We start from the raw sequence: 18277 nt of genomic DNA, 5'->3' as shown, positions 1-18277 counted from the left end.
TGTCCTTTCCTTACCCTTCAAACTACACTGGCTGTGACTTCAGTGGAATATGATAGGTAAGAAATGTAGTGCTATTTTGGCCTTCTTTAAGAGAAGCGCAACATATAGAACAATGGGGGTGATAGTCCTGTTGTAGTCTTACCTGGTCAGATGGTATGTGAAGGTAGGATTTTTCAGGGCCAAGAGAAAAGTCCAAACGAAATGCCATGAGGCATTCACTTTATTACATTTTGAAAATACCCTTGCTGCCAAAGTGCTCAATAGCACATCCACAAAGGATGTAGTAATTTGGTTATGAGTGCCATATTTTAAGATGGACAGCCATAACCTGGAGAGCCTCCAGAGGAGGGGCTACCAGGATGGTGAAGGGTTTCAAAGTTATGCCATGTGAGGATATCTGTCCTTCAAGTTTTTGGAGGGATGCCATGTGGAAGAGGGATTACCCTTGTGCTTTTTGGCTTACACTGGGTGGAAATTGTAAAGAGGAAAATTTAGCTTGATGTCAGGAAAAAAGTCTTTGCAATACTTAGAGCTATCTGAAAGTGAAATGGCTGCCTTGGGAAATGGTTGGTTGGTTCTTCTCCACCAGAGGTAGGTCTTTGGGCACAGAGGCCTGGACGGCCACTTGCTAGGAATTCTGGAGAAGGGATTGTTTTTCAGATGTGGGCTCATTGTGATGAGGTCTCTTCCAACTCTGGCATTCTGAGATTCTTGAAGCTCTTTGGGGGAAAGGATCCTTATTCATTTTTGTGTCACCTTCATTGCTGCCCATCCCATGGTCCTGAACTGTAGTAACTAGTCCTTAGTAAATGTTAAATGAGTGAATATAGTTGGAAGACATCTGCACATTTGAGGCAAATTGGTATAAGGTATTTATCTATGTGTTCAAGTAAGTATCCTTTTGACTTCTGCTTGGAGAGGTAGGTGATGTTACTGGTGTGGTTCTGCCCTACCCTACCACCTCCTAAATGCTTTTCATTTGGGGAGAAGAAGTAGAATGGGTGGGGGGGATGAGTGCCTGAGGCTTTAGATGTGTTGAGATGATTTTAATTTTGTGTGACCTAATATATATTCACAGAGGATAATCAAAAGATTTTAATACTGGTTTTGCATTTAAAACCCTCAGCTGGAGCATGTTTATATTTTCTCTTGTCAGGCATGCTTTGGTTTGGCTCTTGAAAAAAATTCCCATTTCCTGTGCATTCTCATAGAACTTAAAATATATCATGACCTAGACATCAATGTCCAGAGACTTGAGTTACAGTCCTTTTTCTGTCACTCATTCACTGTGTGACCATGGGCAAGTCACTTCGTCTTGGTATCTGCATTTTGGAGGATAGGGGAGTTGGAGGTGTACAATTTTGGTGATTTAACTTTTTAGTATATGTGACAGTCTGCTTCCTCTTCCATAAGAAAATGCTGCTGCTGACTTAATCTCAGTAGCCCATAAATTTGTGTTCTGACAAACAGTGATGGATTTTTTATTCCCAGTGCTAGTCAATCTGTAGCCTAGACACATCTTAGCCTAATTTTGATTTTTACCAACTCTATCTACAAGATGTTTTGCTTGGAGTTTAGAATATATCTGGAATTTTTTTTCTCTTTCCAAAGCCAGAAAACTTTACTCTCACATGAGCCATTAGCACTAGTTGGTATCATGTTGGCCTGCTGAGTGGCTGGTTTAGAAAACAAAATATTTGACAGTATTGTCTGTAAGAGCAAGTGTGGCATCCAAAAGATGTGTAATTCACAGCCAGTAGTCAGGTCATGCTACTGGGATAGCTGTGCTTCTGGCCATTAGCCTGAGTGTAGGTATATGCTAATACTTGGGTTTCAGATCTGTGTTGATTAATAATGTAAGGCATTGTGGATTATTGTTTATATTTGAAAATATTTGTTTTAGCATGTCAAGAAAAACATTCTCAATTATATACAGATTTTTATGTGACTAATCAGTGCTTAATGAGTATTTAGGAAGTTCTTAGTATATTACTGACCACCTTAGAATGATACAAAAAAGTTAGAGGACACCGTCCCTTCCTCGAGAGAGCTTGCATTTAATCAAAGGAATATTAAGATTTATGCTGTGCATACTATGGTGTTGGCTGTTAATCTAATAAATAAACTCAAGGTTTTTTTAAAATTTTGAAGTCTTTGTTTAGATTTTAAAGTGATATTAATCAGAATGTCTTCTGTTTATCTTTACATATAGGTTTATTCCAGGGCCAATGAAAAAGAGCCATGCTGCTGGTGGTTGGCTAAAGTACGCATGATCAAGGGCGAGGTAGGGAGGCCTTAGGTTGGCAAAATGCATTTTTCCATTGTTCTTTTGTGTCATCTTTGGTGTATATTTATTTCTTGATTCTCAGAGAACTAACTGATTACAAAGTATTTTTGATTTAGGTGCTTTTAGTATTTTAAATGTTCAGTTTGTTTGTTTCAAAAATTTTTAAACTTGATATGATTTTTTTTCCACTCAAAAGACTTTCTTTTCAGTGCTTTCATCTTGCTTCGAATAGGCATAACAAATGTCTCCTATTTTTAAAATGATGACTAGGGATGATTGTTGTTACTTTTTTTTTCAGTTTTATGTAATAGAATATGCAGCCTGTGATGCCACTTACAATGAAATTGTCACAATTGAGCGTTTAAGATCTGTGAATCCCAACAAACCTGCAACAAAAGACACTTTCCATAAGATCAAACTGGAAGTGCCAGAGGACTTACGGCAAATGTAAGTGTGAAGCTACCAAGTCCAGAAAATGGCATACATACTTTGTATATTTTATATACACAGACACATGTATATATAAATAAAAACACATAAAATTACTTGAAACAATTTCTAAATTCAGTGAGATTCAGCAAGAATTTTCTGCTTCTTTGCAAAAAGATCACAAATACAGTTTATGAACTCATTTGATATCAGCTAGGAATATTGTCAGAAAATTGGGAAATTGAATTGAATGATTTGCCCTCAAATTCGATTATGATGACATCTAAAAGGAAATGTTATTCTTCCATATACTGCTTGCTTCTATCACACACATATCTGAAGCTGCTGAATTTGAAATTTGGAATATTACTTTATAATCCTGTTGTTTGAATATATTATTAGCAGTATTAAAATCGATCTTGAGCACTGCAAAATTAAAGAAAACTATAGAAGGGAAACATAGTACAAGTGGCCTGGCCTCTTTGAGTCATTTTCCTTACCAGTTCTATGGGAAGATTGGACTGACATCTCTAAGGTTCATTCCAGCTACTAATTCTCTGATCCTCTGAAAAGTTAACCTTCTATACTATTTTAATAGTAAACAAACCAGTTATTTTGTACAGTAGCTTTTGATGTTCTTGTAAATAAATAAATCTTGAAATATTTTAATGGATGGGAAAATAATTTGTCAGTTTGAGACTTAGGAATTAAAGTACAATTTGTTTTTAAAAAATTATCACAGAATATGTGGCCAGCAATAGGGAATGGAAATGCATTCATTTTCTCTAACGAATTAAAACTTTGTCTTTTCAAAAATTGTCATATTTCAGAATTAGTACTCAGTGGTGGCATTATAGGGTAGAGAGACATTCACTAGACAAGGTTGAATCACTATATTGGCTAGAGAATATCTCAGTCAGCGTAGTGGGAAATTGAAAACCTAGAAACAAATTACTGTTGAAGAAAATTTTCACATGTGATTTCTGAACTAAGATTTATTGAGCAAATATATTTGAGCACCTGCTCAGTGCAAGTCACTGTATGTGGGGCTGTATATAGACTTTGTGTATGGGAATAGTTTTGTGCATTTATTTTCTTCATATTCCCTCTCCCCCCACAAGAAATAAGTCAGATTGTGAATTTTCCATTTCTTTCGTGTGTTTTAACAAAAAGACTTAAGATTTTCAAGGAAGGCAGTCGCAGAATTATGTTTCCTGGTATCAGGAAACATAATTGAGGAAAATGTATTAAGTACTCCTTAATGCTAGTGGGTTTTTTCCCCTATAGAATAGCTTAAGGCAAAACGATTGGCACATTCTGTGGTTCAGTGTCTATTGCCTTATCTTAAGAGCTTTCACAGATGGATAAAGCTTGGTTATGCCTGTTTGTTGGCATAGAACCTCCTTAATACCAAGCAAACACCTCTAAATTAAGAATTTCTCAACTGAGTTTAAATGGAGAGGTGAGCATCCAAATGTCTCTCAAAATTTCACCTAAGGGAATCTCACTGAGGGAACTGAATTTTATCCAAAAAAAGTTAACTGCCTGGGAAAATTCAAAGAAACAGGTTTTTTTTGCTTGTATAATATGAAATAACGAGTCATTTTTTTTTCCTTTCTTGCTTACTCCATTCTGAATAGGCTCCTGATTTTGGTCTCATTAATGCAAAAAAAATGATTGTTTTCAATAGCAATGAAACAACAAAGGTTATAACAAAACCAGTTATTCTGGCCATAGAGCTGCATGATTAATGTAGCTACATTACATCCACTCAGATGAACTAGATCGGTTGCAATGGAACTAACTAGGCAGCTCTTATTAGGTATGGTTGTTTTCTCCTCCTCCTCCCTCCCCATAGAAGCTACTTTGGCAAATGAAAACTCCTTTTGAGGATTAAATATACTTCTTACTCTACTTTGCCCTGCTCAGGCGATACGTAGAGGATCTGAGTGTTATGTTTTCCAAAGGACATTGATAAGCTAAAGTGTCTAGAGAAGGGCGGCTGGGTTGTAAAGAGCCTCAAGGCATGCCAAATCAAGATTAGCTGAAGGAATTGGGAATGCCTGGCCTGGCCAAGAGGAGAAATGGTCATAGACTTGTTAGCCATTTTCAGGTGTTTGAAGGGCTGTCATATATAGAGGATAAGACTCATGCTTGGCCTCGTAACTAGGAGCAGTGGCTGGGAGTGTAGAAGCAATTTTTGGTTGAATGTAAGACAGAATTTGTTGACAGTTGAGAGCTTTCCAGAAGTGGAATAGGCTGAACTAGGAGGTAGATCAGTAGGCATTTTAAAGCATTCACTTTGTGCCAGGTACTGTCCTGATAGATGAGGAAACAAAAAGAAAACAGAAATAGCCCCTGCCCTGAAGGAGATGACATTCTAACGTAGGAGACAACATGTTTAAAAATCGGTATATAGAAAATATTTCCAGAAGAGATTTAAGTCACCTTAGAGGGGAAAGCACATTTAGAGGCCTTAAAGGCTAGAGGACCAGGCTTGGTGATGTTATGGAGGGGATCGTTATTCAGGGATGGATTGGTCTGATTGGCTTCTGAAGTCACTTTTAGCTCAAGATTCTGGGCTTCTCTGAATAGCAAGGACACTGAGTTTTAAATAGAAATGTAATTGCAGCCTTAAGTCTTGATATTTCGTTCAAGGCAAGTATTAGAAATCCATACATTAATGTGTTTAAATGTATACCAATGGTTGCTAGCTCTAGAAATTAACTTACAGTATAATAGATGGTATTTTTACTACTAGGTGTGCCAAAGAATCATCACACAAGGACTTCAAAAAAGCAGTTGGAGCTTTTTCTGTAACATATGATTCTGAAAATTATCAACTTATCATCTTGGTAAGTGGGTTTACCTTTTCCCATTTTTAGTTTATTTTAGCTCAGTGCATTTATTTTAGTAATGATTTTATGGATTTTAATCATAGTCCATCAGCGACGTAACAACAAAGAGGGCAAATATGCTGATTGATATGCACTTTCGAAGTCTTCGAACTAAGTTGTCTCTGATACTGAGAAATGAAGAAGCTAGTAAACAACTGGAGGTAAGTTGCTTTTTCTTCTGTCATTTGAGCGACTAGTCCTAGAAATGCTGAAGACATATGTAGAGAGAGTTAGATATTGATCTTTAATATGAGTACTTTGATTTATTTACATCCAGTTTTTTTTTTTTGCCTAGAAAAATTAAAGCAGTGTTAAAAAGATAAAGAGGTTTGAGTTTGCATGTCTTTTGAGATATCAGGTTAGGCTTTTTATACCAATTGAATGAGCTATGTATCTAAGTCTATTCCTTTGGTTTTTTGCTTTTTATTTCTATTTAAATCTGCATTTTAGTTAGTTGTAACTTTTTAACATCCATCTTTAGACTTCTGCCGTAGAATATTTTCCTAATTTACTATATCATTTGTTAAAAGTAAATTTTACTTAATTATTCCTTCAGTACTTTGTATTGACATGTTTACTCTATTTTCAGTGATAGTACTGCCATCTACATTTTTATAGATTCTGAATGAATTTGTATAGGCTTTTATGTCAGGTGAAATCAATCACTGTTGAATTTTCGGATTTCTGATTATTAATCATTTCATTTGATGGTGGTTGGGGGAATCCCATGCAAATGAAAAACCAATGGAAAAGACAGGTGAGGCATTGTGAGGTGAGACCACATTGAATGAGAGGGCTGACTCCTTCCAAGACTCTTTCTTAACCTTTTTGTGTCCTGATTGAGAATTGCAGAAAAAGAAACAGAAGAGTAGTTTTCTATCTCTGTCAACATGTACATATAGTTCTGTTATACTTTTCTTAACCCTGCGGGAACTATTTAGCTAGTTGGTTTTGATCTTGTTTCAACCTGATTTCCTTGCTTGACTAATTTTATAGGTTTTTAAAAATGTTATCACATAACATTTAGGTCGGAGTAGTTGTAGTTTGAGTAATGGAGGAAAACTATACCATGTTTCTGTGAGTTTAAAAATGTAAACATCTTCCGAAATGACATGTTTCCAATTCTACCCTTTGTTGGCAGAAAGAACACTGAACTGGGAGTAAGAACCCTGGGGTATTGTCTGGGCTCCATTACTGACCTTCAGCAAGTTTCTTATTCATTTTTTACTTGTTTCTTTTTTTGAGGCTCTTCCCACTTCAAGAAGTTGTGGGATGTTAAGATATTTTTGTGTAATTTGAGCTTCTTTGATACCTGTAGAAATTAAATATCTTCTGGTATAATGAAAAATGGATATTTTAATTGTTAATTTGTGCTCAAGTGATTATTTCATTTGCTGCTTGTTATCTTTTGTGTCCAGCAGTTGAAAGTGCACGAGTCTGTTTCCCTTCTCTTCTGTAAAAGAGTTTTGTAAGCTTTCAGATAGTTGATTTAAAAAAAATATATGCCAGATATGCTTAATTTTCCTTTAGTAATATGCTAGAATTGTGATAAATTTTTGTAATTAATGGTAGTTAAAGAGGCCCACTATTTCTTGTGAGTTGGCTTTCCAACTAGACTTAATTTTCTTATTGATCTTTGAAAGACTTTTTAACCTTAATTTTGTTGTTAATTATGGCAGAATTGTCAGATAAAGTTAAAAAAAGACAGCTTTTAAGTTTGTCGATTTTCTTTCCATGCTTGTAGTAATGCCTCTAATAGAAAAGATCATTTAGTAACCTAAATGTGTATTAGTGCTATATGAATAACATTGTTCATTTTGATAAAAAATTCTTAATCACAGTTTGGATTCCTTTTCAAGGAAAATGGTGCTTTAGATCTTGCATACTTGTTTAAATTAGGGCTGGTATAAATAGAAGATTTTTTTTTTTTAATTTTAAAACCAGATTAACTGCCCTTGCATTTCTTTTCAGAGTTCAAGACAGCTTGCCTCAAGATTTCATGAGCAGTTTATTGTCCGTGAGGATTTGATGGGTCTAGCAATTGGCACTCATGGTGCTAATATTCAGCAAGCGAGAAAAGTACCCGGAGTCACTGCTATTGATTTAGATGAAGATACTTGCACATTTCATATTTACGGAGAGGTAAATAAACAGTAGTCTCCTTTTGATTTTTAAAATAAAAATCTGCATTTTATCTACTTGATGTCTTGAAACTTTATGTTTACTTCTATACCTTAGGATCAGGATGCAGTGAAAAAAGCCAGGGGTTATCTTGAGTTTGCAGAAGATGTAATCCAAGTTCCAAGGAACCTAGTAGGTATGTCCTACTAATAGTAGTATTACCATTGTTAAGTATTATACCAGTAAGTACTATGCAAGATGTATGCAGATAATCAATCCATTGGCAGGTATGGATGGTTTGGGATCTGTATGTCCTCCATGGAATGGATATCAAAGGTCCATTTGAGTATTGGTTTATATGGTTGGAGTTGTGTTTTAATGAGCTTAAAAAGATATCAAATTTGGTTTTCTATCACTCTTCTTAAATTACTAAACTATTTTTAATAGCTTAGAAACAGCCTAAGTTATATAATATTTGCATCAAGTAAATGTATATGTTTGTAATATTTATATCAAGTAAATGTTAGGTATATTTACAAGCAAGTACAAATTGGGAGATGATTTACAGAAGATGTCTTCATAGTTCTAAAAAAGTAATACCGAAGAGCAAATTCTAATTAGCCTTTCTTCCAGAGCTCTCTTTGATGCCAGTTTGTAGTCTGAGTAAGAGAGGACCAGGAGACTGCTGGCCCTGTGATTTCATTGGCAGAGGGAACTCTTTGGTGAGGAAACTCCCTCTTCAAGGTCAATTGGCACCTCCTTGGCAGCTTACAGAGTTTTATAAAATTTTTTAAATGTGTTGGTATCATGGGGCTTTATTTTATCTTTTATAGAGTAAAAATTGTGTCATTTAGCTTTGGAGCTTTGAAAGGGCTAGTTTCAGTACCAGATCTAAATTGATAATAAAGTAAAACAATCATTCCCAGGATTTTGAATAGTTCCACCAAGGAATCTCTTTCAATTCAAAATGATTATTCATCTGTAGTTGACTAAGGTCCTGTCATTGTGTAGTTCCCACCAGCCTGAGCACCAACAGTTAGGGTCACATCTTACTTTAAAAAAAAAAACCTGAAAATATTGTATTATAGAACTTATTGCGCCAAAAGGGTGGCATATTTTTTAAGAGATTTGTTGTTGTGTTTGTCCTTCTTTTTCGGAGAGGACCATGGCATCAGGGAAATGATGACATGACTTGCAGTTGACTTTGATTTGAGTGGAGGAAGACTGTGCAAGGTCACCAGCCTCACTTTCTCCTCCAGAGCCATCTGGGTCCAGTGACCAGATATTCATCAGGATGACTGGAGGTGACCCAGGATGCAGTGGGAAACCCTGGCCCTTTTAGGCTAAGGCCTTTTCACATACTCACTTAGAGTGAGGTAACACCCATTCAGAGAACAGACCTCTTTAAGAAGTGAGTCAAGGGATGGCCCCTTTAATTAGAAAAAAAGAAAAAAAAATCAATCTGGGAGGGGAAGACCCTCAGGGTTGCTGTTCCAAAGAAAAACAGTTACCATTGACATTCACTGTAAGTCAGGAGGGCCCAAAATACAGCCATTAAAAGTGGAGCTTGGGCAGGGACCTATTGTGGTCCAATCTATGAGCTTCAGAGTGAACTAGGTTTAAGGTTTTGTGAAAAAAAAAGACAGACAGAGAGAGACAGAGAGGGGGGGGGGAAAGAGAGGGAAAGGAAGGAAAGAAAGACTTCTAGCCAGTAAACCCCAAGTTAAGTGGGCAGCTTCTGACCATCAAAACATACCTTCCTTTGGAGAGAAGAGGGAGAGGACGAGCCGAGTTACCCAACTAGCTGGGTCCCCATTCAGGCAGCTCGGTCTACTTACAGAATTGTTTGTCCTTCATTTTCAAAGAGGCCTGTGGCATCAGGGAAATGATGACATGACTTGCAGTTGACTTTGATTTGAGTGAGGGAGAGCTATGCAAGGTCACCAGCCTCACTTTCTCCTCTAGAGCCATTTGCACCCAGTGGCCAGATATTCATCAGGATGACTGGAGATGACCCAGGATGCAATGGGAGACCCTGGCCCTTTTAGGCTAAGGCCTTTTCATGTACTCACTTAGAGTGAAGTAATGCCCATTCAGTGAATAGGCCTCTTGAAGAAGTGAGTCAAGGGATGGCCCCTTTAATTAAGAAATTAACTGGTCAAAGGACAAAGAGTTATATATGCTTCCTTTATACATGATTCACATTCAGAAGATTTGTATCCCCATCATCAAAGTAATGTCATTGTAGGGATATAGAAATAATCTCATAACTAAAACCCATGATCTTCATTAACTAGAAGTTTTCCCCATGTTCTTATAAAGAGAATAGAGAGGCCCCAGATGAATAGTTTATCTGGAGACACCTGCTGAGAAAAATCAACTTGATAGCTTTTAGTTTTCAAGTACAATGGTTCTTTGTTAAAAGCTTTGGTTTGCTTTGTGAATGTTAGCAATCATCATAAAGTATTCTTTATGTTACATTTGGCAGACAAATCGAGGTTGGAGGGGGTTGTGATGTGGCCAATTTTCTTTCTAGGTCTGACAGGATGATTTATGTTTAGGTGATCAAATATCTTAGGGAAAATTTAATAAATATCTTGTATGTTTCTTGAAATTTGACTCATCCTTCAGGGTGAGGGGAGTGTTCCCATTTATACTCTTGAACAATTGATTTCTTTCATTAGCTTTGGTTAAAATCACATGCTACTTGGTATTCACAAATAACCCAAGATTTTAATAGAAAATATTACCAAAGTCATGCTTTTCTTCTTTTTACTACAATTGTTAATTCTTTTTAAAATGTAATTGTGAATCTAAATAACTTAAGAAGCGACCAGTGACATGTATGGGGAGCAAACTGTGAGAAAAGGTTAAGTGTTTGTAGATTAAGAAAAAGGCACACCCTTATAAATCAAGGGAGGAATTGGATATTTGTAGGGAAGGAGAGTTGGAGTCATGCTGAGGGAGTAGTGCCAGTGGGGGCTGTGTTACATGGAGGGGAAGGATAAGTGACCTGAGGCTAATTCACAGAGCAAGAAGGGTATTGTCTGTTTTTAGATACTCTAATTAGAATAGGAGAAACAGAATATTTCCTCAGGGTCAAAATTATTCTTACCCTGTAGGGTGGATAATATCAATCCTATGGCCATCTTTAGCCCCTTGGGTGGAGGTTTTCATAATCCATAGTCTTTAGGGAGCATTTAGGGGCTGAGGGAAGCCCTTGAATACATTTAGGATTGTGATGTTATCCCTAAGTGATCTGTGAAGACTATAATATTGCTAGCATTTTTTTTTGAAAGAGTAGTTCCTTCATTATATATCCTATGAAACTAATCCACAGTGGCAGCAATGAAAATATTAATTTCTCAAGTAAATCTATGATGAACTATTATGAAAAAGGGGAAGAATAAAATGTTAATCTGTAATCTGATAATTACTCAAATATAGCTTTGGCATTTAAATAAATATTAGTGAATAATACCATTTCAATGGGCTATATTCCTTACTCGAAGATTTCACAGTAAATTTGTGCTTGTTTGTAAACTATTTCTCCAAGATGACAGTCACGTAAGTTGGCATAGTCAGGATTTGAACCTGGGTCTTCTGACTCCAAATTCAGTGTTCTTTCCACTTCATGGTTCTGCCAAGAGGTAGCATAGGTACAAATAGAAGTGGGGACCACTTATCTATGCATAAGGATCTCTGTGGGCTGCAGGTTGACTTAGTTTCAAAATGTAATGTTTTCTCTGTTTTATTGCGTTTTTATTTATTTTGCCAGTTTGTTTCCCAGTGACATTTTAATGTGGTTTGGGCCACATCGAGGAGTATTGTGGCCAACATGTTTAACATGTTTAACATTACTCTGGTATAGTGGATAGATCACAGAGTTGGCTTTGAGCCTGCCTCTGTCATGCACTGGCTATGTGACCCTGGGCAAGTCACTTACCCTGTCATTGCTCTAGGTGGTCCTCTAAGATTACAAGTTGCTGAGAAGGTGCTGAAATGGAATAGTTAGAGGGAACTTTCTCACCTGGAACTTACCTATGTCAGTAGGGATCGAGAGTATAGAGAGTGCTGGATAGATTAGTGGATAGAACACTGGGCTTGGTGTCAAGAAGACCTGAGTTCACATCCAGCCAGTCTCAGACACTTACTAGCTCTGTGACCCTGGGCAAGTCACTAACCTTTCTTAGCCTCAGTTTCCTCATCTGTAAAATGGGAATTATAACAGCACCTACCTCCTAGGGCTGTTGTGAGGCTCTAATGAGATAATATTTGTAAAGTGCTTAGTGCATAATAGGTACTTTATAAATGCTGTTTATTATTGTTAACATCATTGTCATCATCATCAATGAAATCACAGGTCCAGTACCTATACCTGTAAACTACTGCGTTATCTTTAATACGTTGACGTAATGACTTAGAATTACCCTTAGAAGGACGGATTGCTATAATGCATTGAGTGCTGGAGTCAGAAAGACCTGAGTTCTCACATCACCTCTGACACTTAAGCTGTATGATTCAGTTCAAGTCACATAAACTCTCAGTGTTGGCTTGCTTGCTGATATTAGTGGAAGGAGGTGCCCCACACCTTGTGAAATCACAGATTTGTGGTGATAACCAATTAATGTAGATTTAACTCTTTATGCAGAAGTAGAGGTAATAGGTCAACATTCAAATGCTTGATATAAGAAAAAACTTCCAAGCAACAAGAGTAAGAAATTTGAATGGGCTTCTTTGTGAAGAAGTGTGATTCCTCTCAACTGAAGTATTGAGGCCAAAGTTGGATGGCTCCTTGTTGGGGATAATAAAGAACAAGTTCTGGGTCAAGTACAGGCTGGACCGTGTTGTCTCTCAGGTCCCTTATAACTGAGTCTATGGCAAATTCTTCAAGCCATTGTTTGAATGTAGTGTCCAGCTCTTTTTATTTTAAAATTTAGAGTATAAATTTTTAAAATTTACCACAGGCAAATAATTTAAATTTACGTAGCAAACAATATTTAGAAATCAAATTTTGAATTTATTATCAAATGGCCCCTTTTTGTACTTTCCCTTTTGTAGAATTACTTATGTAGAAGGAATGTTACACAACAGCAGACAGAAACGAATTTTTCCATTTTTGTGAATCTTAATAGACTATTCAGCAAGTGTTGATTGAGCTGAGCAACTGGTTCAGGCCCAAGGAATGAATAAGGCTCACTCTTTTTCATGTAAAATTACTTTATTGAGTCAGGATTCTTTTGCAGTTAATACAACAAATAAGCTATGGACATAACTAAATAATTGAATGCAGAATGTTTCTTAACTCAATATGATTCATTCTTTATTTTACCCATAGGCAAAGTAATAGGAAAAAATGGAAAACTGATTCAAGAGATTGTGGACAAGTCAGGTGTTGTAAGAGTGAGAATTGAGGCTGAAAGTGATAAAAATATTCCACAAGAAGAGGTAATGTTTTGCTTACATATTTTGGTTCTTGTAATTATCTTATTAAGGCCACTGTGAGGTTGCGTAGACCTAATGTGCATTTAGTGTTCCTGATTAAAATTATTTTCTTGACTGCAAAGAAAAAAAATGTGAAATTTATTACTTTTTCTGACTTTTACCATTTTTTGCTTAGTATTTTTAATAGTATCTTGTGCGTTAAATTTGCATTTGGTATATTAGTTTCTCTTCTGTAGCTCCTTAAGTCACATTTTACAGCCCTTAATTTTCACTAACATTTTGCAAGCATGTTTTCTTACTCAAAAGCATGTTGGTTTTCTTTGGTTTAACATGTGTAACAGTATATTTACTTAAGGAACTAACAAGTACCTAACTTCTTAAATATTGAAACGATGTTTTATTGTGAAAAAAATATTTCATGGTAGAGTTAGTTATGATATTTCATCTTGATTGTTAAAATGATATTTATGATTTACGTAACTAAACCATTATTTTCTGCACATTAATTTATAATGATGCATGCTAAAAACTGTTCACTTTAAAAAACTAAGCCATTGTTGTGATGTTAGATTTCAATAAGGTCTTAAATGTTGGTGCTTTTTCTCTCTCTTATTTTTTTATTTTCTTTGCCAAGGAAATTATACCACAAAATCCCCTACCTTCCAATAATTCAAGGGTTGGATCTAATTCCTCAGAAGAAAAGAAATACTTAGATTTAAAGGAAAACTACACTCATTTTTCTCAGTCCAGCAGTACAAAAGTCCAAAGGGTAAGAAATATTTGTCACTTTGAATTAAACTTTAAAGAAGGAAAAAAAATCCCTTCCATATAAGTTACAATTCACAATTACTATTTCAGTTAGATGAACTTTGATGAAGAGAGGCTTACAGTCCTCTCTGGTGGGCCCTCCTGCTCTTCATGTCATGTTTCCCATCTGATCACCAGCTTATGACGTATCACAAACTAGACTTTGATAGCTACTTCACAGTTGATTCACAGTGACAAATCTTATGCTGCAAACATAGGCTGCTGGGTTGAGCTTAATGGGCAAGTTTTTCTTTTGAGGATAAATTCTCATAATGCCCGCTTAATATTTTGCAACCGTAGTAAGATAAAACATGCTTTTTATTGATCTCCAAACAAGCTGCGAATTTTAGGTGTGCCAGTAAGTACCTTATCGCCACAGTTTACAAACTTTTTCAGGTTTTTAAATACTTGGCTGCCTTTTTAAAAAATTCACCCGTGTATATTTCAAAAAACAACTGGAAATGGAAATAAATAAAAGTCTTGAGTTCAGGATTCTGTGTATCGTTTGTTATAGTTAATGATATCACTAACACTTGCATTCCTTACACTGCTTTAGGTGTTAGTGGTTTCATCAATTGTAGCAGGGGAATCGCAGAAACCTGAAATCAAGTCTTGGCAGGTAGGAAATCAATCACCCTTGTTGAAACTACACTTGACATTTTTTTTGTTGTTTCCCTTTTCTGGTCCGAATGCAAGTGTGTGTGCATGCGTATACCATATGTGTATGTTGTGTATGCGCTGGACCACAAGGGTTTATGAAGGACAACCACAAGCTGGGGAGGACATATTTTATTGTGATTCTCACATTAGATATAGCTCTTTATTTTTTTTGGTTGTTGTTCTTATGAAGAATTAAAATATTTGAAGCTGTAACTTTTATTCTCTTAGGGTACTTACTGTGAGAAATCAATAATTTTATTTTTGGAAATTTTCTAGTAGAAGCTAGCATAGGGAACTAATTTTTTTTTCTTAGAATTTAGACGTTTGTGATACTTTTATTCTTTAGGCAATCATATTTTAGGCTAAATCATAAAGCATATGATTATTGCAGTATCTTTTGAAGACTGTTAGATGGTCTGTTGGAATCATCTAAGAGAATTTTCTTCATTCTAGATAGATTCCTGATCTCTCCCCAAAAGTACTAGGAACCTTTTTATTTATTTCTGTGTTGACTTCATTTAATAAATATTTGCTAATGCAGATTTAAATTTGAATTACTTTAGATATAGAAGCCAGATTATTTTTTTAAAATACATTTTTTCTCCTTGCTTCCTTTCTTCCTTGCAGCCTCCCTTTTGTCCATTCTGTTGCTTCATCTTTATTATCTAAAAAAGTCAGTTTTAAAAAGCGCAGTATAATGCTGAATGAGACTAATAATGGATGAGTAAACAAGCAGGGACAGGTGATGGATTTCAGTGTGGGGACTGAGGAAGGAAACAGCGGCATTAGGAAGAGTCAGTTTTCTTGCCTTCTTGGTCACCTGTTCTGGGGCTTAAAGGGAGGCATGAGTAATGGCTAAGAGCATAAACCTCCTTTGTACAGATAGTATTTGGAGCTGGGGTGTAGTGGAGAATGAGAGTAGGCAGGAGTATGTTTGGTGAGGCATACCAGCAAAGATGATGTATAAGGAAGGAAATCCCTTGCATTGTTGCCTGAATGGGTATGAAATATGTGTATGTATTGCAGGAGGGAATCCTTCAGTGAAGGGGTTGATTGCCATTGATTGGAGAGAGGGGTGGTATTTGTAGGGAGATCCTGAATCAGGAGAGGGCCCATGGTAAGGATACTTATCTAATGGAATGTATGTGAATGGTCTGGTAACTCTGAAGAGGAGAATTCCAGAAAAGTTGTCTTTAAAAAAAAATAGGGAACAGTTTATACAATAACAGCATTTTAAAGACAACATTGAAAGATTTAAAAACTCTGGTCAATGTGCTGATCAGCTACGGTTCCACAGGATTAATAATAAAACCTGCTAACCCATTTCTACTACCTGGCAGAGAGAGAATAAAGTCAGGGTGCAGATCGAGGCATACTTTTTGAACTTGACCAGTTTGTTTTGCTTAACTCTGCATATATCTGTTTCAAGAGTTTTGTTTTTCGTTTTTCTTTTTCAGTAGGAAAAGAGGTAGGAGGAAGATGTTAGAACAGATTGCTTTTTGGTTAAATGAAATAAAATTAAAAAATAAACTAAAAAATTGCATCTAGAAAGGGAGCACAATTAGCATATTTGTTTGTGGGGTTGAAAGCAAAAGACTACTTTTGGCGGGGAGGGGGGAGTTGTCAAGAACTGGTAGAGAGAAAACCTGGCTTGCTTATTCCCTGCTTGTAAAATATAGATAATACAACTAATACCGTAGGCTCAAGTAAGATATAAACAACACGTACATTATATAATATAAATTATATGTTTATTGTATAAATGACAATTGTCATTGTCCTTGGCAGCTCCCAAGAGAGGATAGTAAATAAATTTGTGTGTGCTCAAGGGAGGAGTATGTTTTAACCGAAAATTGCAGAGAGCTAGAAACCTTTTGAAAAGTTTCATTATTTACTTGATCATTTATTTGGTGAACCTAAAGCGTAATCCCTAAGAAGTAGATGGGATGGTTAGAAATCCTTAAAGTACTGTGATTGTCAGAGGAACTGACTCATAAAAAGAGAGAGTCCTTTCTTTGATATTAACTGTTTATTGCTTTGTGGCTATTGAAGGTCTTTACGGGAAGGAAAAAGGTTCCTGTTGTAGAAGGTTTCTATTGTAGATTTGAGAAAGGCTTATTTGGGCCCTCACATCCTTAGGACTGGAATGATGGTAGTAGTAAGATGTGATTGTTACTGTTTCAAAGAGGAACACCTATCCTTGTTGGGAGAAAAGCACTTTGATCATTTATAACTTGGGAAAACACCATCTATAGATTCTTTACTTGAAAGGCTTTTGCTGGGCATGTGGATGAAAACCACTATCATAATAGAAAGACACTGATATTTGCTCTCTTGGGCACAACATTTAGCCTCTCTGCAATTCATTTTCCTTTTTTTCACAATTAAGTAGATCGGACCAGTTAATTGTCCCAGCTCTAAAATTCTGTGAAGTCTAGCTTTTTCATCCAGGGCTGATTGGGCCCAGAGAATTGATTTACACTAACCAAAGCTTACAGGTGATTGATATGCAAACTAGAATGCTGATATATTCAGAGTGAGAAGTATAACTATCATGGGCGTTTTAATGCCCATTTTCTTCCCATTTAAGGAATAATAAAAATAATAGCTAGTTTTAATATTTGCAGAGCACTTTACACATATCTCCTATGGTTTTTACTACACCCTTGTGAGACGTGGTGCTATTATTATTCCCATTATAGAAATGAGGAAATGGACTTAGATAGGGCCACACAGATAGTAAGTGTCGCAGGCAGCATTCAAACCCAGATCTTCCCTGACTCCAAGTTCAGGGTCCTATTCACCGCACTATGCTGCTTCTCTCTTCTAGACTTGAAAACAATCCACCAGCATTCTGTGTTGATGTCATCATATTGTTACCTTCCTTTGAGCATACTTTCATAAGATGGCCCAGTTACCAAATTTATATGATAATTTTTTATTTATTTACATATTCTGCTTCTTGATTCTTGATGATGTATTGGGAGGCCCCTTACTGTCATTAGTAAGTTAATTAGCTAGGTGTGATGGAATGAACCTAGAGTCTAGAGTCCTGAGCTTGAATCTTGCTTCTGACACTAGCTATGTGACCATATCCTTCTGAAGTGGCTCCTTACATGCCCACTGCTATGCTGGCAGCTGGGGAGAAAGACAAAGAAGCAGTCTCTGCTCTCAGAGGGCTTCTATTCTAACAGATACAACTTGTATATATATAGAAGTATAATAAAAATAAATCCAAGGTAGATGATAGTTGGGGGTAGAGGCTGCTGATGGACAAGAAAGACTTCATGTAGGAGATAGTGTTGTGGCTGAGTTTTAAAGAAACTGTGACAGTCTGATGCATTAAACTGCAGTTTCCTTATGTGTGAAATAGAGATAATACATGTGTTAGTTTCATAGGGCTGTTGTGAGGATAAAATCAGATAAGTAAAGTACTTTATAAATCTTAAAGTATGATCTAAATGTCATCCTTGTAGAATGGATAATTTCTAGAAAATATTCCTTTTATAGAATAATAACATATTTGGATTTGAAAGGACCTCAGAGGTCTAATCTAACTCTTACCCAATCTTAATTCCTTCTACAGCATTTCTTATAAGTGGTCATCCAGTTTCTGCTTGAAAAACCTCCT

General features: G+C 36.1%; 1 protein-coding gene across 13 annotated transcripts in view; it reads left to right on the top strand.

The window, feature by feature from the left end:
* Window positions 1-18277, top strand: part of FMR1 (FMRP translational regulator 1) — a 71266-nt gene that overhangs the window by 40272 nt on the left and 12717 nt on the right. For 7 of the 13 annotated variants that reach the window (XM_036739941.1, XM_036739933.1, XM_036739935.1 and 4 more), the window contains 9 exons: window positions 2213-2284; window positions 2586-2734; window positions 5478-5571; window positions 5658-5774; window positions 7585-7755; window positions 7852-7930; window positions 13073-13182; window positions 13814-13948; window positions 14543-14605. In XM_036739941.1, coding sequence (XP_036595836.1) covers window positions 2270-2284; window positions 2586-2734; window positions 5478-5571; window positions 5658-5774; window positions 7585-7755; window positions 7852-7930; window positions 13073-13182; window positions 13814-13948; window positions 14543-14605 — 933 coding nt within the window. In that variant the 5' untranslated portion in view covers window positions 2213-2269. The remainder of the gene's footprint in view (window positions 1-2212; window positions 2285-2585; window positions 2735-5477; window positions 5572-5657; window positions 5775-7584; window positions 7756-7851; window positions 7931-13072; window positions 13183-13813; window positions 13949-14542; window positions 14606-18277) is intronic. The other 6 variants (XM_036739938.1, XM_036739936.1, XM_036739931.1 and 3 more) reach the window with 3 other exon arrangements.

Source organism: Trichosurus vulpecula, chromosome X, assembly GCF_011100635.1.
Source record: "Trichosurus vulpecula isolate mTriVul1 chromosome X, mTriVul1.pri, whole genome shotgun sequence".
Taxonomy (NCBI): Eukaryota; Metazoa; Chordata; class Mammalia; order Diprotodontia; family Phalangeridae; genus Trichosurus; species Trichosurus vulpecula.
This window is presented reverse-complemented; position numbering and strand designations above follow the sequence as displayed.